Source organism: Oryx dammah, unplaced genomic scaffold, assembly GCF_014754425.2.
Source record: "Oryx dammah isolate SB20612 unplaced genomic scaffold, SCBI_Odam_1.1 HiC_scaffold_11077, whole genome shotgun sequence".
Lineage (NCBI taxonomy): Eukaryota > Metazoa > Chordata > Mammalia > Artiodactyla > Bovidae > Oryx > Oryx dammah.
The window spans coordinates 6,426,676-6,452,151 of NW_024080471.1; the positions used below are offsets into that span (position 1 = coordinate 6,426,676).

At 42.3% G+C, this 25,476-nt stretch overlaps 1 protein-coding gene and 1 pseudogene across 1 annotated transcript in view; one reads left to right on the forward strand and one right to left on the reverse strand.

Moving 5' to 3' along the window:
• Positions 1-2,259: 2,259 nt before the first annotated feature.
• LOC120860484 lies at positions 2,260-3,468 on the reverse strand (annotated as a pseudogene).
• Positions 3,469-12,078: 8,610 nt separating this feature from the next.
• LOC120860487 (ERO1-like protein beta) overlaps positions 12,079-25,476 on the forward strand; it is a 68,896-nt gene continuing 55,498 nt past the window's right edge. The window contains exon 1 of the mRNA XM_040236306.1: positions 12,079-12,386. Coding sequence (XP_040092240.1) covers positions 12,285-12,386 — 102 coding nt within the window. The 5' untranslated portion in view covers positions 12,079-12,284. The remainder of the gene's footprint in view (positions 12,387-25,476) is intronic.

The following is a 25,476-nucleotide window of genomic DNA, read 5'->3' on the forward strand; positions in this document are numbered from 1 at the left end:
GAGCCACCAGGGAAGCCTCAGAACACTTCTGTATGATGCCCTAATGATGTCAATGTACGCTTATCAAAACTACATTCTATATGTAGAACACAAAGAATAAACCCTAATATAAACTATGGACTTCAGGCAATAATAGTGTGTCCATATTGGTTCATTGATTGTAACACAGGTACCTCTGTGTTGGGGGATGTTGACAGAAAGTGAGGCTGTCCTTGTACGGGGCAGGGGTATAAGGAAAGGGGTATTTTCTGCTCAGTTTTGCTGTAAACTTAACACAATTCTAAAAATAAAGTCTATCAAAAAATGATTTCACAAAGCTTTCAGAGTTTTGAAGAAGCACAATTACTCATTTCCAAAATGTTTTTTTGTTATTAGAAAACTTGGAGTCATTTTAAATAAACTGTTACCAATGGCAATTAAAAACTATAGTGAAGGCATTTACTTCTTTGTTAAATTATTTTGTACAGTGAAGAATCATTCTAATTTAGTTGTATGACAAACTTAGGGACGTCTGAGAAAAGCACCATAGATGAGGAGTATTAGATTTTCAGATTTTTTTTTTTAAGGCAGAACCTGAAAACTGGGCAGAAAGATTCTCTCAAGTAATTGCAAAGTAATCTCCGGGATAACTGGATATTTTCTCTGGGTCTTCTGATGGTTTTATAACCTGGTGGCAACTTCAGACTAGTGAAAATAGGTAGTATTTTCTAAGAAATAGCCAGTTGATTTTATTGTACAGCATGATGGAAAGTGAACCTCTGGAGTCATGGAAGAAAGGAGAGGCGTAAATGACCTGTTTCATTCTTGGGGGCTGGGAGAACCCCTGGAATGCAGTTTAGTATGATGGCTCATCCTGCCTCCGTGGGTGTCTAAGACAATTGTCACAAACAACAAGAATCCCAATCCTAAGAGGTATTGGGTGAGGGGCACTTAGAGTGCCTCGTAGAGTATGTGTTATACTCATCTTTTTCCCAGAAAAGTGAATTTTTTTGTTTAATTAAAAAAGAAAAAAAAAAATTTTTTTTTTTTTTTTAATTTTTTGGCTGCATTGGGTCTTTGTTGCTGTGCACGGGCTTTCTCTAGTTGCGGCAAGCAGGAACCACTCTAGTTGCCGTGCTTGTGCTTCTCGTTGTGGTGGCTTCTCTTGTTGCAGAGCACGTGCTTAGTTGCCCAGCTGCCCCACAGCATATGGAATCTTCCAGAAACAGGGGTGGAACTCATCCCCTGCATTGGCAAGTGGACTCCAACTACTGAACCACCAGGAAGTCTTTTTTTTTTTAAGGCATCAAAATTTTTATTAACCCACTTTCTTGCTCAATTTTATCATTACAAGCCAAATGAATCTCTTTTTGACCCAGAGTTATGATGGGAATTATCAAGTTCCAATGTGCCTTTAAGTTTCTCTGGCTCCTCTGAACCTCTGGCTGTCACTTTTCTTGTCCTCTCTCGCTTAACAGTATATTCCAACCTGTGTAAAATAGGGACTAAAAGTACCAGTCTTTGCTCTGAGGTTGAAGAGAATGCCAAGCACTAAGCCAGGCTCTCAGGAGCCTCAAACTCCAACAGTTCCTCCCTACCCTTTGACAAATCCCCTTCTTCCTTGTCATGGGCTGAGGAACCAATGAACTTGTCATCAAGAACATGGGTATAAAATCCACAGGCCAAGCAAGGGTCTGGATAGTAAAGTGCATGGGCTTTGTTCCTACCATTGCCAACTTCCAGCCTAAGGAAAGACTGACTGAGTGAGAAGTTCAAAAACCCCTGAGCTCAAGGCTCTTTCCCTGTGGGTAACTCCTATGTACCTCCATCATGACCAGGGCTTGAGGGAGGACTTTTCAATTCCCCCCGCCACACTTGGGACAGCATGAGGAATGCAGCAGGGGCTGAAGACTGAGTGACTAGCCCCAGGGAGTCGACGGGGGACATATCAAACCAACTTCAAAGGTGGTGGCATCTTTGCTCTTGGGGAGGAGAGGTGGGGGGCTTCCCAGGTGGCTCAGTGGTAAAGACTCCGCCTGCCAGTGCAGGAGATGCCAGAGATGCGGGTTCCACCCCTGGGTCGGGAAGATCCCTTGGAAGAGGAAACGGCCACCCACTCCAGTATTCTTGCCTAGAAAATCCTGTGGAGAGAGGAGTCTGGAGGGCTACAGTCCATAGGGTCGCAAAGAGTCAGATGGGACTGAGAGACTGAGCATGCTTGCAGGAGAGGAGGGGCCCAGGTAAGGACAGCAACTGGCAGGCAAAGGGCAGGCTTGGTTCTTAGTGATCAGGCTGGAAGGGGCCATCATGGGACAGGCCCAGGTACTGGGCCTGCTTCTCAGTCAGCTTGCTCAGCTTCACATTCAGCTTGCCCGGGGGGCTTCAGCCACTGCTTTATCCAGGTTCTTGGGCAGGAAGGAGACCTCCACAGGATGCTTATCTGGGTGGGTCCACAGCTCAGTCTTCTCCAGCACCTGATTGGTGAAGGAGTCGCTCATCATGAAGCTGGGGTGGCCCATGATGCAGCCCTGGTGGACCAGCCGGCCCTTGGCCAGCCCGATGATCAGTGCCCATTCTGCAACAAGTAGCAGTTCACCTGGGGCTTGATGTTTGCCTTCTCCACAGTACTCTCATTCAGGCACTGGATATCAATCTCCATGTTAAAGCATTTGATTTACACACAGTGACGTAATCTTTCATCTGTTCAAAGTGTGGGTTGACGGATGAGGTCGGTATAGCCAATGGTGGTGACAAAATGCTGCCCTCCTGCTGGGTCTCATCCATGATGGTCACCTCACACCCCTCCATGGCAGCCTAAAGCACGTTGATGGAGTTCGTCTCCCCTATGATGAATCGGGCCCCGAAATCCCTTAGGGCCTGGGCACAGCCGTTGCCCTTGTCGCCACACCCCACTACCACTGCCGTCCTGCCCGCTTTCATCATGTCAGGAGTTGTTAACACTGACAGCAGGCACCTTCAGGATCCCATTGATCATCCTTTTATACAAGTTGTGGAGCCACATTGTGGTCTCTTCAGAGATGCCTCAGATGTGAGACTGGAGCTGTGGGTACTCGGTGTGGATGCAGTTGGTGAGGTTAGCACCGTTGCCCAGCATCATGTTGAAGGGCACATTCCTGAAGCACAGTGTCTGCTGGAGGCACCACAGATACTCCTCATCCGTGTCACTCTTCTGGGCATGGAATGCCAGCCTTGGCAATGGCAGCTGTTGTGTGGTCCTGGGTAGAGAAGATATTGCAGCTGGACCACTGCACCTCACCACCCAGGCAGACGTGGGTCTCACTGAGGACAGCTGTCTCCATGGTAATGTGCAGGCAGACAGCAACGTGGCGCCCTTCAGTGACTTGGAGGCAGAGTACATCTCCTGCACGCACATCAGGCCTGGCAGCTCATTCTCTGCGAGGTCCAGGGCTTTGCGTCCCAGGCAGCCAGGCTGAAGTCAGTGGCTTTGTAAAGCAGCTTGTTGGACATGCTGGTAGTGTTTCTGTTTCTGCAAGGAGTGGCGAATGCCGGCAAAGGGGACTGGGCCTCAGGCTGGGAACAGGAGCTGGCAGGGCAACACCGTGCAGGGTGAGAACAGAATATTTTAGGTAACATTCTAAATGTTGGTCGTCTTGCTCAAGTGGAAGGGAAAACTTGAATGTGTATATATGAGAGAATATAAAAAATAAACAAGCTACAAGGATATATTGTACAGCACAGGGGATATAGCCAATGTCTTATAATAACTTTAAATGGAGTATCAGTTCAGTTCAGTCACTCGGTCGTGTCCGACTCTGCAACCCCATGAATCGCAGCACGCCAGGCCTCCCTGTCCATCACCATCTCCCAGAGTATAAAATGGAGTATAATTTATTTTAAAAATGGAATCATTATGTTTTACACTCAAAACCAATAAAATATTGTAAATCAACTATGCATCATTTAAAAACAAAAACCAAATAGTTCCCTGGCAGTTCAGTGGTTAGGGCTCCAAGTTCATACTGCAAGGACATAGGTTCAATCCCTGGTTGAGGAACTAAGATCCCATATGCGAAGCATGGCATGACAAAGAAAGCAAACAAATAAATAAACAGAAACGTTCCTAAATAGAACAAAGGAAATAATACCCAACAGAAACCAGCAAGTATGTGATTCTGTTAAGGCCAATTGGGATCTAAATCTGAGTCAAGATGTTGGCCAATGGGTGAGAATGATGGCGTTCAGATTCCTGCCCAACTGAGACTGGACAATCAAAACCAGACTCTACTGGCGGAAGGGGCTGTGGAAGGGAGACAGGAGGGCAGGAGGGATGGCGAGAGGAGGTGGGAATGTGACCAGTGGAGGAGCAGCAGCACAAAGAAGCAGCAGCTGACGGAACTCCATATATAATATCTGCTTGACTGGACTCAGGTAAAAGCACTGAATTTGAAGAAACTAAACTTCTTGAGGATCCCAATGACTGGGGTTGCAGATCGACAGGAGGAAAGAACTCAGTCATTGCCGACATAGAAACACCTCCAGCAGGCACTGAATAACCACCTGGAACCATCTCTGCCGTTCCCTGTCTGCAGTCACCGTCTCCGTGACCTTGGTATCCCATTCTATTCCCTGGGGTGTTCATTTTTGCGTTATGCAAACATTCTTTCTTGGTCGTGTGCCCTGGAGCCTTTGCGGAGTGGATTGGAATAGGAGAGTGAATAGAAGACAGACAGCGTGCAGGAAGTGACAAAGGACTTTGTGATTATACAGTCTTTTGCATTCTAGAAATTAGAGTGGGGGGGATGAAATCAGCAGAATTATGACTCTAGTTTTCCCAGTTATTTACATTTAATAGGAGTTTCCCTGATCACATAATATATGAACTTCTAGCATAATACCATAATATGTTTGTTATATAAAAGAAAGTTTTATCCAAACTACATATATCACTATGTAAACTCCTTTAGAAATGGAAATAATTCTGACTCAAGTTTATCAGCTTTAAAGCTGTTAAGTGAAATAAGTTAAGTGTCACAGCTGAATAAATATTCAAGAAAAACAATGAATGCTTTAGGTAGGCAACGAATAACAAGCCATGGGCAGCCAAGTTCTTTTGTTTTTAGTACTTTTCATCTCTATTGTGAATTGAAAAGGGGAGGAAATGCCCATAGTAAAATTTAGAAATCCTATCATCAAGCAAAAATTCTCTTTATAGCTAAGTTACAGGTAGAAATTCACTTTAAAAAATGCTGTGGCCAATTGTTAACACAGCATTACCATCTACAAATACAGTTCTTTAAACACAACAGATTGTCATTACTCAGCAGGTTCATTAATCACAATTCAGCTTGCTATCAGGAGTGAAAATTACTGGTGTTATTAAATTTCCACCCCATTACCTTGACTTTTATTTAGAAACATTCAACAATCTCCTCCTTCATTAGAAGTCACAAGTTAACCAAGCCAAAAAAAAAAAAAAAAGTCATCAAGAAGCACAATTTGATGATATCTTGGAAATGTAAATACTTAGTGCAATTTGGTTAATTCACAAAGTCTCTTAAGCATTATAGTAATCTACTCCAGACAATTCTCAAGCCTTTGCTTCAACTGTTAGCTATGGACATTTCAAAAATTGCTTGAGAAAAAAACAGAACTCTTGACATAGTAGATTTCTAGTAATTGTCTCAACCCGTCCTCTGACAATTACTCCTTCAGTTATCTTTGTTTTTGTTTTTTTCGCTAGTCCCCCAATACCCTCTGTTAAAAGAAGTGTAATTCACTGCCTTAAAGAAAAGCTGCAGGTTTCATCTTAGTGCCTTCACCAGAAATGTTCTGGTCTAAGGAAGCCACTTCCCATCTGTCCACAGGAAAAGTTCTGGGTACCATACCCAGAACTGGTTCTCAGATAGATGTCCTCCAAGATAAATTAAGATCCTAACTGATATTAACCAATCAACAAATGTTTATCAATTACTGTTCATAGGAACTGAGATAGCCATTAAAGAGAACAGAGTATAAGAAGATCGAGTCCTCTACAGCTTTACCCTCTAGATGTCTATAATATATGTATTCACAGGACCAACTAATACAGAGCAGCAGATTGTTGGCGTTAAAATGAATGTACTAGGTAGGAACTATCAGAATGAATGTTTGAATGTCTTACTCCTAACTACAGAGATGAGAAAATTCGGTCATCCTCTCAGAGCAGAAGTGAGATAGGCTGTGAAAAGTAGGGGAGGGAAAACAAAGGGTCCAGAAAGATGTATTTGAAAGCAAAGTGAATTCTGCAGTAAATACTGGGTTGACCCAAAATTTCATTTGGGTTTTCCCATAAGATGTTATGGAAAAACGTGAACTAACAGTTTGGTCAACCCAATATAAATATATTTTTGTGTATGGTGTAAATATGACATTTCAAGTATAAATATTAATCTTGACTTTGCGCATTTTGACAGTATTCATTCAAAAAGCTGAAGCACACTCAGGTCATCCTTGGCTGATTGTTTGGTTCCATGAAGAACCATGGGAAACACAGTCATGACTGACCCTAGTAGGATCACCATCTACACGAAGATTGTACCTCCAGGTTAACTGCCTGCAATAATCTGTCCCAGCCAAATCAATTGTAAATTGCCATTATTTGCAATGAGAGAGTTGTACTGACTGACAGTTCTCAGATTAATCGATCTGGGAGGTCCGGAAATATTTTGATTTGAGAAATGTGGTCAATTTTTCTACACCTTCAGTTCAGTTCAGTTCAGTCTCTCAGTAATGTCCGACTGTTTGCGACCCCATGAACCACAGCGCCCCAGCCCTCCCTGTCCATCACCAAATCTTGGAGTCTACCCAAACCCATGTCCATTGAGTCGGTGATGCTATCCAGCCATCTCATCCTCTGTCATCCCCTTTTCCTGCCCTCAATCTTTCCCAGCATCAAGGTCTTTTCAAATGAGTCAGTTCTTCGCATGAGGTGACCAAAGTATTGAAGTTTCAGCTTCAACATCAGTCCTTCCAATGAACACCCAGGACTGATCTCATTTAGGATGGACTGGTTGGATCTCCCTGCAGTCCAAGGGACTCTCAAGAGTCTTCTCCAACACCACAGTTCAAAAGCGTCAATTCTTCGGCACTTAGCCCTCTTTATAGTCCAACTCTCACATTCATACATGACTACTGGAAAAACCATAGCCTTGACTAGATGGACCTTTGTTGACAAAGTAATGTTTCTGCTTTTTAATATGCTGTCTAGGTTGGTCATAACTTCCTTCCAAGGAGTAAGCATCTTTTAATTTCATGGCTGCAATCACCATCTGCAGTGACCTTGGAGCCCCTAGAAAACAGTCAGCCACTGTTTCCACTGTTTCTCCATTATTTGCCATGAAGTCATGGGACCAGATGCAATGATCTTCGTTTTCTGAATGCTGAGCTTTAAGCCAACTTTTTCACTCTCCTCTTTCACTTTCATCAAGAGGCTCTTCAGTTCTTCTTCACTTTCACTCTAGGTAAGAAAAGAAATGCAAAAAAGCAAAATGGCTGTCTGGGGAGGCCTTACAAATAGCTGTGAAAAGAAGAGAAGTGAAAAGCAGAGGAGAAAAGGAAAGATATAAGCATCTGAATGCAGAGTTCCAAAGAATAGCAAGAAGAGATAAGAAAGCCTTCTTCAGCGATCAATGCAAAGAAATAGAGGAAAACAACAGAATGGGAAAGACTAGAGATCTCTTCAAGAAAATTAGAGATACCAAGGGAACATTTCATGCAAAGATGGGCTCGATAAAGGACAGAAATGGTATGGACCTAACAGAAGCAGAAGATATTAAGAAGAGGTGGCAAGCATACACAGAAGAACTGTACAAAAAAGATCTTTATGACCCGGATAATCAGGATGGTGTAATCACTCATCTAGAGCCAGACATCCTGGAATGTGAAGTCAAGTGGGCCTTAGAAAGCATCACTATGAACAAAGCTAGTGGAGGTGATGGAATTCCAGTTGAGCTGTTTCAAATCCTGAAAGATGATGCTGTGAAAGTGCTGCACTCAATATGCCAGCAAGTTTGGAAAACTCAGCAGTGGCCACAGGACTGGAAAAGGTCAGTTTTCATTCCAACCCCAAAGAAAGGCAATGCCAAAGAATGCTCAAACTACCGCACAATTGCACTCATCTCACATGCTAGCAAAGTAAGGCTCAAAATTCTCCAAGCCAGGCTTCAGCAATACGTGAATTGTGAACTTCCTGATGTTCAAGCTGGTTTTAGAAAAGGCAGAGGAACCAGAGATCAAATTGCCAACATCCACTGGATCATGGAAAAAGCAAGAGAGTTCCAGAAAAACATCTATTTCTGCTTTATTGACTATGCCAAAGCCTTTGACTGTGTGGCTCACAATAAACTGTGGAAAATTCTGAAAGCGATGGGAATACCAGACCACCTGACCTGCCTCTTGAGAAACCTATATGCAAGTCAGGAAGCAACAGTTAGAACTGGACATGGAACAACAGACTGGTTCCAAATAGGAAAATGAGTACGTCAAGGCTGTATATTGTCACCCTGCTTATTTAACTTCTATGCAGAGTACATCATGAGAAACTCTGGGCTGGAAGAAGCACAAGCTGGAATCAAGATTGCTGGGAGAAATATCAATGACCTCAGATATGCAGATGACACCACTCTTATGGCAGAAAGTGAAGAGGAACTAAAGAGCCTCTTGATGAAAGTAAAAGAGGAAAGTGAAAAAATTGGCTTAAAGCTCAACATTCAGAAAAAGAAGATCATGGCATCTGGTCCAATCACTTCATGGGAAATAGATGGGGAAACAGTGGAAATAGTGTCAGACTTTATTTTTTTGGGCTCCAAAATCACTGCAGATGGTGATTGCAGCCATGAAATTAAAAGACGCTTACTCCTTGGAAGGAAAGTTATGACCAACCTAGATAGCATATTCAAAAGCAGAGACATTACTTTGCCAACTAAGGTCCGCCTAGTCAAGGCTATGGTTTTTCCTGTGGTCATGTATGGATGTGAGAGTTAGGCTGTGAAGAAGGCTGAGCGCCGAAGAATTGATGCTTTTGAACTGTGGTGTTGGAGAAGACTCCTGAGAGTCCCTTGGACTGCAAGGAGATCCAACCAGTCCATTCTGAAGGAGATCAGCCCTGGGTGTTCTTTGGAAGGAATAATGCTAAAGCTGAAACTCCAGTACTTTGGCCACCTCATGTGAAGAGTTGACTCATTGGAAAGACTGTGATGCTGGGAGGGATTGGGGGCAGGAGGAGAAGGGGACGACAGAGGATGAGATGGCTGGATGGCATCACTGACTCGATGGATGTGAGTCTGAGTGAACTCCGGGAGATGGTAATGGACAGGGACGCCTGGCGTGCTGCGATTCATGGGGTTGCAAAAAGTCGGACACAACTGAGCGACTGAACTGAACTGAATCCAGATGGTGTTAATAGATAAAATATTATAGAAAGTACAGAAGGCATTTGTTTTTACTGTTGGTGTTCAGTCACCAAGACCTGTCTGACTGTTCGTGACAGAAGGGATATTGTTGCTCTTTCGGGGGTACCAGTGTCCTGAGATGTGTTTTTTTGGTGTTTTAAGCTCAGGATGCCTGGAATAATTTAATGAATGTGTGAATACATACTGAGGTTAAAAAAAAAAAAAAGTTTGTGCAAAGGGAGTACCTGTAAATCCATGAGTTCCTGAAAGGGACAACTGTCAGTTTTGTCTGACCAGCATCTTTTTTTCCCTTCCATTAATGATTGAAGGCAGTAACACTCAATCTTCATCTGCGTTATCCCCTTGTGCACACCCCACATAGTACTGTGCAGTTATCAATCAAATTGCTTGCTCCCTCTCCCCAAGGTAAACTCTAGAAAAAATCTGAATTTTGATAGGTGGGACAAAGACTAAAATGACTGGAGTTGCTCAATCCAATGTCAGTGTCCTAGAAAAGACTCTACTTGGAGTCCCTGAATGCTATCCTCATGGATTTTCCTTTCCAGAGGTATGAGCGGCAAAATCTTCCTGCGTCCTAAAAACTATTCCACACTTTTAAAATTTGCTGAAATTTATTTTTTTTTAAAGCTAGAGCTGATTTTTGTGGCTTACAACCAAAGGGAATTAGTGCATTCACTTTACATCTGTTACAATTCCAAACATATCAAGTAAAAATTATTTTTGCTTTTAAGCCAGGGATGAACTAGACATGTTTGGAGGCAGGAGAAAAAGTTGTTGAAGAAGAAGATAAGGACAGCAGGGCTGACTTCTGGGCATGTGACCTGTGTGGTAATGTTCTGCTGTTGTTGTCTTGAAATTCTATTTTTTTTTTTTGAGCCAGGACCTTGCATTTTCATTTTGCACTAGGCCCAGCCAATTATGAAAGTGCTTCATATGATATAAAGCACTATGTGAAGGCTGATTAATGCCTCCCCCCCAAAGATGCTCACACCCTAGTTCCCAGGTCCTGTTAAGTATGTTACCCTATGTGGCAAAAAGGAATTTGCAAATGTGATTATGTTAAGGATTTTGAGTTGGGAAGATTATTTTGGACTATCTGGTGGGCCCAAAGTAATTGCAAGGGTCCTTTACAAGACAGAGGCACCGAATTAGGGTCAGAAAGAGAAAGCATGTGACAACAGAAGCAAAGGGCATGAAATCTGACTGCGTGACGCATGGTTATGAGCTAAGGAATGTAGGTGGCCTCTCTGTTGTTGCTCAGTCACTCAGTCGTGTCCGACTCCTTGAGACCTGTGGGCTTCAGCATGCCAGGCTTCCCTGTCCTTCACTGTTTCTCGGAGTTTGCTCACTCATGTCCATTGAGTCAATGATACCATCCAACCATCTCGTCCTCTGTCTGCCCCTTCTCCTCCTGCCCTCAATCTTTCCCAGTATTAGAGTCTTTCCCAATGAGTTGGCTCTTCAAAAATGTGGCCAAAGACTGGAACTTCAGCTTCAGCATCAGTCCTTCCAATGAAAAGGCAAGGAAACATATTTTCCCCTAGAGAAAGCCTCTGGAAAGAATGTAGCCCTGCTTATCTTAATTGAACTCATCTCCAGAACTGTAAGATGATAAATTTGTTGTAAGTCACTAAATCTGCGGTAATTTGTTATAAAAGTGATGGGAAACCTACACACTACAAGGTTAGTACAAGATCACCTTAAGGTGATGCCTTACTAGTTTACCAGAAATCAAGACTATTAATAAAACTAATAGCAGCTATTTATTGAGCATTTCTTTTGTCCTAGGACCATACTAAGCCCTTTATGTATGAAATCTTATGCAATCCTAGAACAATGTTTGAAGTGGGTATGCGTGTATTTACTTTAGAGACAGACAAACGGAGGTTCAGAGAGGTTAAGCAACTTGTCTAAAGTCACATAACCAACTAGAATGTCTTAGAGGTGGGAGCTGAACCCAGTTATCACTCCCAGTTCAACCCCATTGCTGGATTTTATATAAACCTGGGTTTGTTCCCATCCTTTAACGTGCATTATGTTTGTATGGGTCAACACAGGAGTCAGAGCATGACCAGGGAGTCAGAGCTTGACCTGCCAGAGGACGACATCCGCATCTGGGGCGTGTAAGATGGAGGAGCCCAAGCCAACTCCGCAAGTCTCAGGTGGCTCATCTAGGCACGGGCGATCGATGGGAGGCTACAGAAAAGTGGATGAGCCAAAGAAAGCGCCAGACACTGAAAGTCGAAGAGCCCTTGTTTCTCGTTTGCCTAGATCGCGGGCGAATCCTGTAGCCTCGTGGCGGTGCGGGTGTCAGGGGACAACGACAGAGGCAGGGGCCCCCGCCGGGTTTCCATGAGCAACTGCCCGGCGAGGGGGCGCGGCCGGCGGTCCGCGGGAAGGGCGGGCGTTCCTTTCCACCCGCCAGCACCGCCTCTTGTTTTGAAGGCCCGCGTGGTCCCGCGTCATTGGCCGCGGTTGAGCTCAGGCTCCGGAGAGGCGGAGCGGTCTCCGCAGCTGTAGCTCTCCAGTTACCCACTCCGCCGGCCCCGCCTTCCGGCCGCCGGCGCCCACCGGGCCGCACTGGACCACAACTCCCACAAGGCCTCGCGCTCGGAGGTGGGGGGCGTGGCCGGGCGCAGGGGAAGCCGGGGGCGGGGCCGCCTGGGGGATGAAGTGGGGGCGCTCGACTCGTCAACCTCACTCACAGCTGCCGGGCGGCGGGGAGAGCGTCCTTCGCCTCTGGACCGGCGTGCAGACCTCTGACCCTGGAGTCTCTCGGCCGCCGGGAACCGTCCTCTTGGGTCGTCGCCCGGGCCGCCCGCCGTTTCCCGGCCCCGAGGGGCCCGGCCGGCCGCGGTGGGGGGAAAGGTCAGCATGAGCCCGGGGGTCCGGCGGGCCGGCGCAGGGCAGGGGGCGGCGGCCGCGGTGCAGCTTCTCGTCACCCTGAGCTTCCTCCCGAGCGTCGTCGAGGCCCAGGTGAGCCGGAATGATGGCGGTGTGGGGACCCCCGGCCGAACGCCGGCGGTGGAGGCGGCGGCCGGGCCGCGACTGAGGCGCGGGCGCCCCGGGGAGGGAGCCCCGGGAGGTTTCTGACGAGCGGAAAAGCCGAGGGGCTGAAGCCCCGATCATCGAGCCCAGGGAACGCCTGCGAGCCGCTTGCGGTGTGAAGGGTGGCGACACGGGGTGATGGCAGGAAAAAGAGGAAGATGGTGACGGTCCCCTGAGGTGTTTTCATTTTTATCTTTCTGATGTTTCAGCGGCTCCGAGTGTGGCGGGAGATGGGACGGGGATGAAAACCTCTGCAACTGTTCTGGGACGAGAGCACGCAGAGAAAAGGGGAAGCCCTCCCCGCGGGGAACTCAGGGGATTGGTGGGGGGTGGAAGGTGGGGAGTAGGTGACAGACCCAGTGGCCCTGCAGAAGCCAAGTCGATCGCAAGGGAGACAAGTCTGAACTTCCTTGACTTTTGGACTAGAGAGTCCCTCGGCTCTCCTCTTACTCAGGACCGTTGTATTTTTACCCAGCTTGTACTCCGTCTGCTGAGTGGCGCCGCCAGGTGAGCTCAAGTACGAGGGGACGGGGCCCGTGTCTGACCTTGTGACTCCCTCAGCAGTGAGTCATGGCCGATAAATTAGAGTTTGGGGGTTCTTTGTGAGGCGTAGCTTACAGAAGGGTTCTCAATACACTGGCTCTCAATAGCTTCCCAGGGTCTTTTGCCTTAATAAAGACTTCTTTTTTTATACAGTAGAATTTGAATAGGCTTCTGCCAGGTGCTGTCTAGTCTGCACCTGCTGCAGAGTGGCAAAACTGCTAAGAGGTAAAAAAAAAAAAAAAAAGGTGTCTCATGTGGCCGGATGATGAGGGGAGACATGGTTTGAAGCAATTAGTGCTGATGGTTAAGTCAAATTGAAGGTAACTCTTGCCTGGAAACTCCCATGGACAGAGGAGCCTGTTAGGCTGCAGTCCATGGGGTCGCTGAGAGTCGGACAGGACTGAGCAACTTCCCTTTCACTTTTCACTTTCATGCACTGGAGAAGGAAATGGCAACCCACTCCAGTGTTCTTGCCTGGAGAATCCCAGGGACGGGGGAGCCTGGTAGGCTGCCATCTATGGGATCGCACAGAGTCGGACATGACTGAAGTGACTTAGCAGCAGCAGCATGACGGTAATCCCAAAGAAAGGCAATGCCAAAGAATGCTCAAACTACCGCACAATTGCACTCATCTCACATGCTAGTAAAGTAATGCTCAAAATTCTCCAAGCCAGGCTTCAGCAATACATGAACTGTGAACTTCCTGATGTTCAAGCTGGTTTTAGAAAAGGCAGAGGAACCAGAGATCAAATTGCCAACATCCACTGGATCATGGAAAAAGCAAGAGAGTTCCAGAAAAACATCTATTTCTGCTTTATTGACTATGCCAAAGCCTTTGACTGTGTGGCTCACAATAAACTGTGGAAAATTCTGAAAGCGATGGGAATACCAGACCACCTGACCTGCCTCTTGAGAAACCTGTATGCAAGTCAGGAAGCAACAGTTAGAACTGGACACGGAACAACAGACTGGCTCCAAATAGGAAAAGGAGTACGTCAAGGCTGTATATTGTCACCCTGCTTATTTAACTTCTATGCAGAGTACATCATGAGAAACGCTGGGTTGGAAGAAACACAAGCTGGAATCAAGATTGCTGGGAGAAATATCAATGACCTCAGATATGCAGATGACACCACCCTTATGGCAGAAAGTGAAGAGGAACTAAAGAGCCTCTTGATGAGTAAAAGAGGAAAGTGACAAAATTGGCTTAAAGCTCAACATTCAGAAAACGAAGATCATGGCATCCGGTCCCATCACTTCATGAGAAATAGATGGGGAAACAGTGGAAACAGTGTCAGACTTTATTTTGGGGGGCTCCAAAATCACAGCAGATGGTGATTGCAGCCATGAAATTAAAAGACGCTTACTCCTTGGAAGGAAAGTTATGACCAACCTAGACAGCATATTCAAAAGCAGAGATATTACTTTGCCAACAAAGGTCCGTCTAGTCAAGGCTATGGTTTTTCCTGTGGTCATGTATGGATGTGAGAGTTGGACTGTGAAGAAAGCTGAGCGCCTAAGAATTGATGCTTTTGAACTGTGGTGTTGGAGAAGACTCCTGAGAGTCCCTTGGACTGCAAGGAGATCCAACCAGTCCATCCTAAAAGAGGCCAGTACTTGGTGTTCATTGGAAGGAATGATGCTAAAGCTGAAACTCCAGTACTTTGGCCACCTCATGTGAAGAGTTGACTCATTGGAAAAGACTCTGATGCTGGGAGGGATTGGGGGCAGGAGGAGAAGGGGATGACCGAGGATGAGATGGCTGGATGGCATCACCGACTCAATGGACGTGAGTTTGAGTGAACTCCGGGAGTTGGTGATGGACAGGGAGGCCTGGCGTGCTGCGATTCATGGGGTCGCAAAGAGTCGGACACGACTGAGTGACTGAACTGAACTGATGACAGTAACAGTGCAAACATGTTTTTCTGACTTTATTCAGACACTTTTTTTCATGACCCTATGGTGTTCTGAACTCCAGAATGCCTGAATACTCAGTTTCTGTCCCTGTGTGAATATTTTCTAAATGAATAATAAAAATAAAAGGGGCAGACTTTTAGTTTGGGAGGGTGGGATGTTAAAAATTCACATATTCTGGGCCTACTACCAACTGTTCTGATTTAATGGATCTGGATGTGATCCAGGAATCAGCATTTTAAACCAGGCTTGCAAGTAACTAATGTAGTTATCCTTTTAGCTATCTTACAACACCACTTGGAAATACTTGAAATATATAGTGGCAATCTACCAGACTTATGAAAAGTATATTTGCTAAACTGTCTTTGATAAAATTATTTTCTAGTTATTAGTGGGCTATTTCTTTTTGAGTAGTGTTTACCTTTAGATATTTTTCTAAAGTTCATTTTTTTCCCTCATTTTTCTTTCTTTCTAGATAGTATATTTTAATTGTATACTTTCTCACCAATTTAGAAGCTTCATTTTAGGTTCCTATCACAGATTAATGTGTATTAATGTTTTATAATTGCAGGTGTACTCTAAATGTTATTATATCCAAATGAATATATATGATTTAAATTTCATTATGTTCAAATGAATATATGTAGCTCAGCAGTTAAGGATTTGTGCATATTCAAGGTTCAGTTCAGTTCAGTCGCTCAGTCGTGTCCGACTCTTTGTGACCCCATGAATCGCAGCACGCCAGGCCTCCCTGTCCATCACCAACTCCCAGAGTTCACTCAGACTCACGTCCATCGAGTCAGTGATGCCATCCAGCCATCTCATCCTCTGTCGTCCCCTTTTTCTCCTGCCCCCAATCCCTCCTAGCATCAGAGTCTTTTCCAGTGAGTCAACTCTTCGCATGAGGTGGCCAAAGTACTGGAGTTTCAGCTTTAGCATCATTCCTTCCAAAGAACACCCAGGGCTGATCTCCTTCAGAATGGACTGGTTGGATCTCCTTGCAGTCCAAGGGACTCTCAAGAGTCTTCTCCAACACCGTTCAAAAGCATCAATTCTTCGGTGCTCAGCTTTCTTCACAGTCCAACTCTTGCATCATACATGACCACTGGAAGGTAGCATGTGCCAAAAGTCCTCAAAACTGAATACATATGGTTTTTGTTTCCAGTGGTACTTTCTCATATAGTATTCAATCATACTTCAGTATGTAACATGTTTAAAAATACATTGTCTCATTTCATTTGACACATCTTTCATGCAGTGAGGTAACTGACATTCAAAGAGCTTACATGATTAATATCACAGGTTAAGTAAGTGAAGGAGAGTATCTTTCTGGTCTATACAGTTGCATCTCAGTATGCTTGCTTCTTTGTGGTATAGAAATAAAGTAGAGGGAAACTTGGGAAAATAAAAAGGTGGAACTAAGCCGGTTCTTTCTCTTTTCTTCCATTCACTAACTTGGAAGAAAACCAGTAAAGAATAAAGGGAAGAATTAATTTTTTGAAGAATATTTCTGTTCACAAGTAGGCATTTGTACAACACATACCTCATGTTCTTGTAAATGAAATGCAAGTGTGCTTTGTATTGGGTTGGCCAAAAAGTTTATTTGAATGAACTTTTTGGCCAACCTTGAGTATGATAAAACACTAGAAACTTAAATCATAGTGCATACAAATGATGTAACAAGTTAATCTTCCCATAAAGAAGTAACTTCAGATTTTACATTTTTTCTAAGTGCATTTCTGAGCTGGCAAGAAATCAAAGAATATATAAAGCCTCCCCCACCCCCCAAAATGGAAAGCCAGAACTTTGAGACTCAGTGCTGCTTCAGTGCCATTACCCTGACGACTTCCCCTGAACTCTGAAGACCTTGAGCTTCTGCTCTGACAACTGCATGGAGTCACGTAAACAAGAAATAAAACCCACGTCTGCCCAAATAGAGGGAAGTAAAAGGGGCCCTCACCATAAGCTTGGGCTCCAAAGAGCTACATCTTAAATATAAAGGGAAATGAAATCCACCACAAGTAAGGGGAAAATGAACAAACTTGCTAGGGGAAGGAGGGGAAAAACTGCCTTGAGAATTTGTAACCATGAGCTGGGAAATTCATGCTACCTGTGCTGGGAAAATCTTCAAGTGGAAAATTTAATTTGTAGCAATCTCAGATTGGTGTGCTCTGAGTTTACAGGTAAAAACAAATATCAATCCCCTCTGGAGGGCTTCCCTGTTGGCTCAATGGTGAAGAATCCGCCTGCCAGTACAGGAGATGTAGGGATGTACATGTACATGGGTTGTACATGGGTTCATCCCTGGGACAGGAAGATCCCCTGGAGAAGGAAATGGCCACACTCCAGTATTCTGACCTGGGAAATTCCATGACCGACAGTCCATGGGGTTGCAAAAGAGTCAGACATGACTTACTGATTAAACTACCACCATCACCATCCCCTCTGGAGGAATTCATTGTCTACACAGGCCCTAAAGAATTTTTGAAGATAAAGTGTCAAGAAAAATAAGCTAATAGTCAAAAATCACAGCACACACAAAGGCAACATGAATGTGATATTTAGAAATATAGATTATAGAAATAGGTCTGTAATAAGTGTATATTTTTTTCAAATAATCAGGTATTTAAAATCACCATGTTTAAATGGGGCTTCCCAGGTGGCTCAGACGGTAAAGTGTCTGTCTACAATGCAGGAGACCAGGTTCAATCCCTGGTTTGGGGAGATACCCTGGAGAAGGAAATGGCAATCCACTCCAGTACTATTGCCTGGAAAATCCCATGGACAGAGGAGCCTGGTAGCCTACAGTCCATGGGGTTGCAAAGAGTCAGACACAACTGAGCAACTTCACTTTCACTTTCTTTCACTTTCCCTGGTGGCTCAGACAGTAAAGAATCTGCCTGCAATGAGGGAGACCTGGGTTCAGTCTCTAGGTCAGGAAGATCCCTGGAGAAGGGAACGGCTATCCACTCAAGTATTTTTTTCCTAGAGAATTCCATGGACAGAGGAGTCTGGTGGGCTATAGTCTAGTTCAGTTCAGTCACTCAGCTGTGTCTGACTGTTTGCGACCCCATGGACTGCAGCACACCAGGCTTCCCTGTCCATCACCAACTTCCAGAGTGTGCTCAAACTCATGTCCTTCGAATCGGTGATGCCATCCAACCTTCTCATCTTCTGTCGTCCCCTTCTCCTATTGTCTTCAATGTTTCCCAGCATCAGGGTCTTTTCCAATGAGTCAGTTCTTCGCATCAGGTGGCCAAAGTATTGGAGTTTCAGCTTTAGCATCAGTCCTTCCAATGAACATTCAGGACTGATTTCCTTTAAGATTGACTGGTTGGATCTCCTTGCAGCCAAGGGACTCTCAAGAATCTTCTCTAACACCACAGTTGAATAGCATCAGTTCTTCAGCACTCAGCCTTCTTTATGGTCCAACTGTGACATCCGTACATGACTACTGGAAAAACCATAGCTTTGACTAGATTTACTTTTGTCAGCAAAGTAATGTGTTGCTTTTTAATATGCTATCTACCTTGGTCATAGCTTTTCTTAAAGGAGTAAGCGTCTTTTAATTTCATGGCCGCAGTCACCATCTGCAGTGATTTTGGAGCTCAGAAAAATAAAGTCTGTCCCTGTTTGGATTGTTTCTCCATCTATTTGCCATGAAGTGATGGGACCAGATGCCATGATCTTAGTTTTCTGAATGTTGAGTTTTAAGCCAACTTTTTCACTCTTCTCTTTCACTTTCAACAAGAGGCTCTTTAGTTCTTCTTCACTTTCAGTCATAAAGGTGGTGTCATCTGCATATCTGAAGTTATTGACATTTCTTCCAGCAGTCGTAATTGCAGCTTGTGCTTCATCCAGCCCAGCATTCCATGAGGTCACAGAGTCAGACAGGAGTGAGCAACTAACACTTCCACATGTTTAAATATAAAGACTTAAAAGTATGAAAAAGAACAAGAAATTTTAAAGAATGACCTCAAAGTGTAAAACATAATGAAATAGAAGTTTTAGAAATCAAATTAACAACTCGATGGATGAAGTGGTTGATTATTTCCAGCAGAAAAAGAATGATTATTGAATTGAAAAACCATTTTATGTCCTTTTTTTCCTTTAATCTCCCAATACCTCCTTTTCCATCCCAACTCTTAGCTTCATACTTTACTAAATTGGAATAATCAGAATAATCCACATCTGTCCACCTACTAGTCTCTGACCCACATATTTTGACTTCTGTAGATTATCATAGATAAACTGTTTGTACTCTTATCAGAGACCAATCCCTCCACTTGCATTTTGGTCCCATTCCTTCTTTCCAGTTCAAGGACATGGCTTCAGCAAATTTTCCCTTTCTCTTCTGGTTCATTGATTTTTTTTTTTTTTTTTCCTTTTTTAATGGACTGTTGTTGTTGCTAAGTCATGTCTGACTCTTTTTGTGATCCCATGGACTATAGCCCACCAGGCTCCTCTGTCCATGGGATTTCTCAGGCAAGAATACTGAAGTGGATTGCCATTTCCTTTTCCAGGGGATCTTCCCAATTCAGGTATCAAACCTGAAGTCTCCTGTATTGGCAGGCGGATTCTTTACCACTGAGCCTGTTACTGTCATCATAAAACATGCTGTTAATTCTACTATTTTAAAGTTCTCTCTTGACCCACTCATCTCTTATGACTCTGCTTAGTTTTTTCTTTTCTATAGAAAACCCCCCTCAAAAGAGTTATCTTTGTCTTTCCTATTCTGATCATTCAGCCCATTTCAGTCTGACTTTTGCCTCTACTGCTTCTCCAAAATGGCTCTTGTCAAAATCACTAATGTCTTTCTTGCTGCTAAAGGGAATTTTTTGCTAAAGCTAAGATTTAAAAACTATTTTGCAGACTTTTTTCATAGCTCATCACTCACTGTCTTTGACATACTTTTGTTTTTTCTTTTATTTTTACTTCCAAGATAGTATGTTTTTCTGATTTCTTTCCTTTCTGCAGGCCAGTCTTTCTTAGAATCCCTAGCTTGTTCTTCCTCTGCCCCGACTGCTAATTGTTTGAACCTCAAGGTTCAAATCTTATACTCTCTCTTCTCTCCACCTTGGCCATCTCATTTAGTCTCTTGGCTTTAAATACCATCTATATGGTATTTAATATCTGTATCTTAGAATCTCCAGACTAGGATTCTCAGCTCTAGATCCATATATCTAACTACTTTTTCAATGTTTCTGCTTGGATAGTTAATAGTTATCACAAATTTGGTGTATTAAGAACTAAATTCCTGACTTTTTCCGCCTCAAATCTGTTCTTCTCACTGCCTCCTCCACCTTAAACATACGCTATAGCCGCACTGACCTCCTTGCTGTCCCTCAAAGATGGCAAATATCCTCTTGCTTTGAGTCCCTTGGACCTGCAGTTTTCTCTACTTCGCTAACACACTTCTCATGTATTCATATGGTTTGCTCGCTTACTTTCTTAGGTTTCTGCTTAAGTGTCACCTTACCTGCGTGTTCACTTACCTAAATTGTCACCTTCCATGATCATACAATATAAAAGAGAAACCCTTCATCCTTACCTTGTACTACTCCGTACTCCTTTAGCCTCTGCTTTAAATTTTTTCTGTGGTTTCCTGTGTAACCCAGTGTGGTATAATACAAAAACATGCCTCTTAAGAGACTTTTTGATGAGTTTTGCTGAGCTCCCAGGTTGTGAACACATAGACTTTCTGGAAGGGTAGCTCAGAGGCATGGAAGTTCTGCACGTTCACCCCTAATACCTGTCCTGTGCATTTCCTCCTTTTGTCTGTTTTTTAGTTGGACCCTTTGCAGTAAACACAAGTAAAGTGTTTTCCTGAGTTCTGTAAATCATTCTAGCAAATTATCAAACCTGAGAAGGAAGTTGTGGGAACCTCTGTTAATAGCCAGTCAGTACAGGTGATCCAGTGCTTGGGACTGGTGTCTGAAGTGGGAGCAGTCCTATGTGACTGAACCCTTAATCTGTGGGTTCTGCTCCAATTCTAGATAATATCACAATGGAATTGGGCACCCAGTTGATGCTGAAGAGTTGGAGAGTTGGCTGGTGTGAGAAAACATTTGACTCAGAAAAGCCAAAATTTTAATAATAGGTCAATTCTCCTTTTGTTGTTTAGTCATTAAGCCGTGTCTGACTCTGCAACTCCGTGGACTTCCCAACACAGATATTGAACCTGTGTCTCCTGCTGGGAAGCCAAATTCTTTACCAATGAGCCACCTGGGAAGACGCAATTTTCCTTTTCCCTACTCGATAATCTTCCTTGTTGTTTCCTGTTGTTTTGGGGCGGCATTGGGCCTTACTGCAGCAGGGCTTTTGCATTCAGTATTCTCAGTGCCTGGAATTCTTTTCACCCTCCCCCATCAAAAAAAAAAGCTTCATTTGCTCCTTCCCCACTTTAACTTTAGTGAGACCTTTTGTACCTGTCTCTCTTTAAAAATGAGCTGTCCCAGTTTTGTAACACCTGTCTCAATTTTCTAGTTTTCCTCCATATTGCTTTATTATCATCTGACAGACTCTATACTTTGCTCATGCATTTTTTTTTCTCTCCTGTGAAAATGTTAACACCTGAAGGGAAGAGATTTTTGTCTTTTTTTTTTTCTTTTCTTTCTTCTAATATTATATCCCCAGTACTTAGGACAGTACAGGGCTTATGTTAGGCCCTCAATAAATACGTTGGATAAATGAATGAATGGAAAATAAGTGCAAATAAATTATTCAGAATGAAGCTCAGAAAGGTAACAGAATAGTAAATGTTATAGAGAGCTTAAGAAACATGAAGAATAAAATAAGACGGTCTAGTATGATGAGTTCCAGAGGTTAAAATAGAATAAGGAAAAAGCAATATTGATTACTACATTGAAAAAGACAACCCAATAGAAAAATGAACAAAAGATATGAACAAATTTTGCACAAGCAGAAAGACAAGTATTTTATAAAACATTAGAACTTTGTACCTCATTAGTGCAAAAAAAAAAGATCAGATATCCTTTACAATTTGTTCTCTGTATTTATGAACTTGGATTTGTTGTCGTTTTCTGTTTAGACTACACGTGAAAGTGCGATCATATACTATTTATCTTTCTCTGACTTATTTCACTTAGCACAATGTCCTCAAGTTCCATCCATGTTGCAAATGGCCAGATTTTTTTTTTTTCCATTACCGGCTGTATTGTGTATATATCCCACATCTTTATTCATCCTTCAGTTAATACTTAGGTCACTTCCATACTTGGTTATTGTAAATAATACTGCAGTGAACATGGGGCTACATATATCTTTAAGTTAGTATATTTGTTTTCTTCAAGTGAATACCAAAAAGTGAAATTGCTGGATTTTGTGGTAGTTTTATTTTAAAGTTTTTCTGTAACCTCCATACTCTTCTCCATAGTAGTTGCACCTATTTACAGTCCGCCAGCAGTGCACAAGGGTTTTCTTTTCTCTACATCCTCACCAACACTTGTTACTCTGGTCTTTTTGATAATAGCCATTCTAACAGGTATGACATGATATCTCATTATAGTTTTGATTTTCATTTTCTTGATGTTGGTGATATTGAGCACCTTTTTGTGTACTTGTTGGCCATTCATATGTCTTCTTTGAAAAATATTTAGATCCTTAAATAAAAAGATTTTCCCATTTAAAAATACTTTTATTTATTCATTTATTTTTGGCTCTGCTGGGTCTTCATTGCTGCTCAGGCTTTTCTCTAGTTGCAGTGCCTGGGCTCCTCATCACAGTGACTTTTCTTGTTGAAGGGCATGGGCTCTAGGGTTTTCGGTTTTGTTCAGTAGTTGTGGTGCAGGGGCCTTGTTGCTCCTTGGCATGTGGGATCTTCCCAGAATGGGGTTGAACCAGTGCCTCCTGTATTGGCAGGTGGATTCTTTACCACTGAGGCACCAGGGAAGCCTCCACTGCTCATTTTTTAATCAGATTGTTTTTTGCTATTGAGTTATGTGAGTTTTTATATTTTGGATATTAACCACTTATTAGATATGATTTGCAAATATTTTCTTCATTTCCATAGGTTGTCTTTTCATTTTGTTAGTGGTTTTACTTTGCTTTACAGAAGCTTTTTAGTTTGACATAATCCTACTTATTAATTTTTACTTTCGTTACTTCTTAATTTTGGTATCAAATCCAAAAAGTCATCACCAAGACTGATGTTAAGGAGCTTAAAATCTGTATTTTCTTCCAGTAGTTTTATGGTATCAGGTCTTATTATGTTCAAGTCTTTGATCCATTTTAGTTAATTTCAAATGCATATGCTGTAAGGTAGTGGTACAATTTCGTTCTTTTGCATGTGGCTGGCTATCTGGTTTCCTCAACATTGTTTGTTGAAAAGACTGTCCCTTCCCCATTATATATTCTTGGCTCTGTTGTCATATATTAATTGACCATATATTCATGGGCTTCTTTCTGGGCTTTTTATTCTGTTTTGTTCTTCTGTGTTTGTTTTTCTGCCAGTATCATACTGTTTTGATGACTATAATTTTGTAATCTAGTTTGAAATTGGGGCACATGATGCCTCCATCTTTGTTCTTTTTCATGATTGCTTTGACTATTCTAGGTCTTTTATGATTCCATACAAATCTTGAGGACTGTTCTATTCTGTAAAAACGCTGTTGGAATTTTGACAGGGATGTATTGAGTCTTTATCCTGCTTAGAGTACTTAAGGACATTTTAACAATATTTTTCTAATCCATAAGAATGGAATAGTCTTCTATTTATTCAATATTTTCCATCAATATATTATAGTTTATAGGCATTTCACCACTTGGTTTATTTTTTCCTAGGTATTATCTTATTCTTTTTGATGTAATTGATTGTAAGTGAATTATTTCTTAATTTCTTTGTCTGATAGTTTGTTATTAGTGTATGGAAACACTGTACACTATTTTCATATATTGATTTTGTGTCCTAGAACTTGCTGAATTTATTAGTTCTAACTGTTTCAGTGAATGAAGTCTTTAGGATTTTCGGTATATATCATCTGCAAATAGAGTTTTCTTTTTCCTTTCCACTTTGGATGCCTTTTTTTTCTTTTTCCTATCTAATTTCTATTTTAAAAAAACTTGGTTATACACAAAATTTTTGTCTTAATAGTAGTCTTTAAGAGTTAGAAATAAGTACATGGTAATTTTATATATACCTTACTCCAACCCCTACCACAAATAATATGTTTGTAAATGCTGCAGTTTACTAACTAAAATTCAACAATTTAAGAAAAATTTGTAAGAATGAGCACTCACTCATTCTTACTGGGTAAAGTATTTTTAAAGCCTAAAAAGCTTTTTGGTATGTATTTTGTTTCCTTTTTCCCCGTATTATTATTTAGGGGCCTAGAGTGTAACCAGGGAAAAAGCATGAGATAGAAACAACTAGAAAGTTTCCATTTTTAAAATCATTCTTTGCATATATTACACCTGTGGATCACATGAATAACCTTTAACAGGCTGAATTCCATTTTTGTTTTTAAATTTTAGTTTTAATTGTGATAATTGTTTGTTCCATGCAATTGTGAGAAATAATACATAAAAATGTCATTTACCCTTTATCCATTTTTTTCCCCCGGTGGTAACATTTTGTAAGGGCTTCCCAGGTGGCACAGTGGTAAAGAATCTGCCTGCTGATGCAAGAGATGCAAGATATGTGGGTTTGATCCCTGGGTCAGGAAGATCCCCTGGAGTAGAAAATGGCACCCTACTCCAGTATTCTTGCCTAGGAAATCCGAAGAGGAAATCACCAGAGGAGCCTGGTGGGCTATAATCCATGGGGTCACAAAAAGTCAGACATGACTGAGCACATACACACATTTTGTAAACATATAGTGTAATATAAATAGAGCACTGACATTCATGTAATCATGTATGTTCATTTCACTTGTTTCATTTGTGTATCTGTGGATTAGTTCTATACATTTATATCACATGGTATGAGTTTGTGTGTCCACCACTGTAGTCAGGATACTGAAAAATGTCGTCACTGCAAGGATCCTTTCTGCCCCTTTATATCCACACCTACCTCCTTGCTTCCCTACTCCAACTCCCATCCCCTACTCCAGTCGCTAAGTGCTGGCAACCAGTAGTCTGGTTTCCATTTCTAAACTTTTGTCATTTCAAAAATGTTATATAAATGAAATCTTGTAGTATCTCATCTTTTGGGTTTGACTTTTTTTTTACTTAGCATAATTCCATAAAGATTCATCCAAGTTGTGCATGTTAATGAGTACCATTTTTAAATTTAGTCAAAGAATGTTTTGTGGAATTTTTCAACTCTGAATTCACTTTGTAAATATCAATTTCTCTCCTTTGATTACTTTGAGTAGTCAATAAGATCATTTAATTTAAAATACAATAGACTTGGGGCTAAGTCTTATGTCTACTTTGAAAAAAATTATTTTAACCTTGCTAAGCTTTAATTTCCTTTTATGTAAAGTGAGAATAGTGCCATTTCATAAGGTATTTAAAGGGTAAATGTGTTAACATATGTAGTGCTCTTAGCATCATGTCTGTTATGAAAGGGTTCCATAAATGAGAGTCTAAAAGAAAGGTA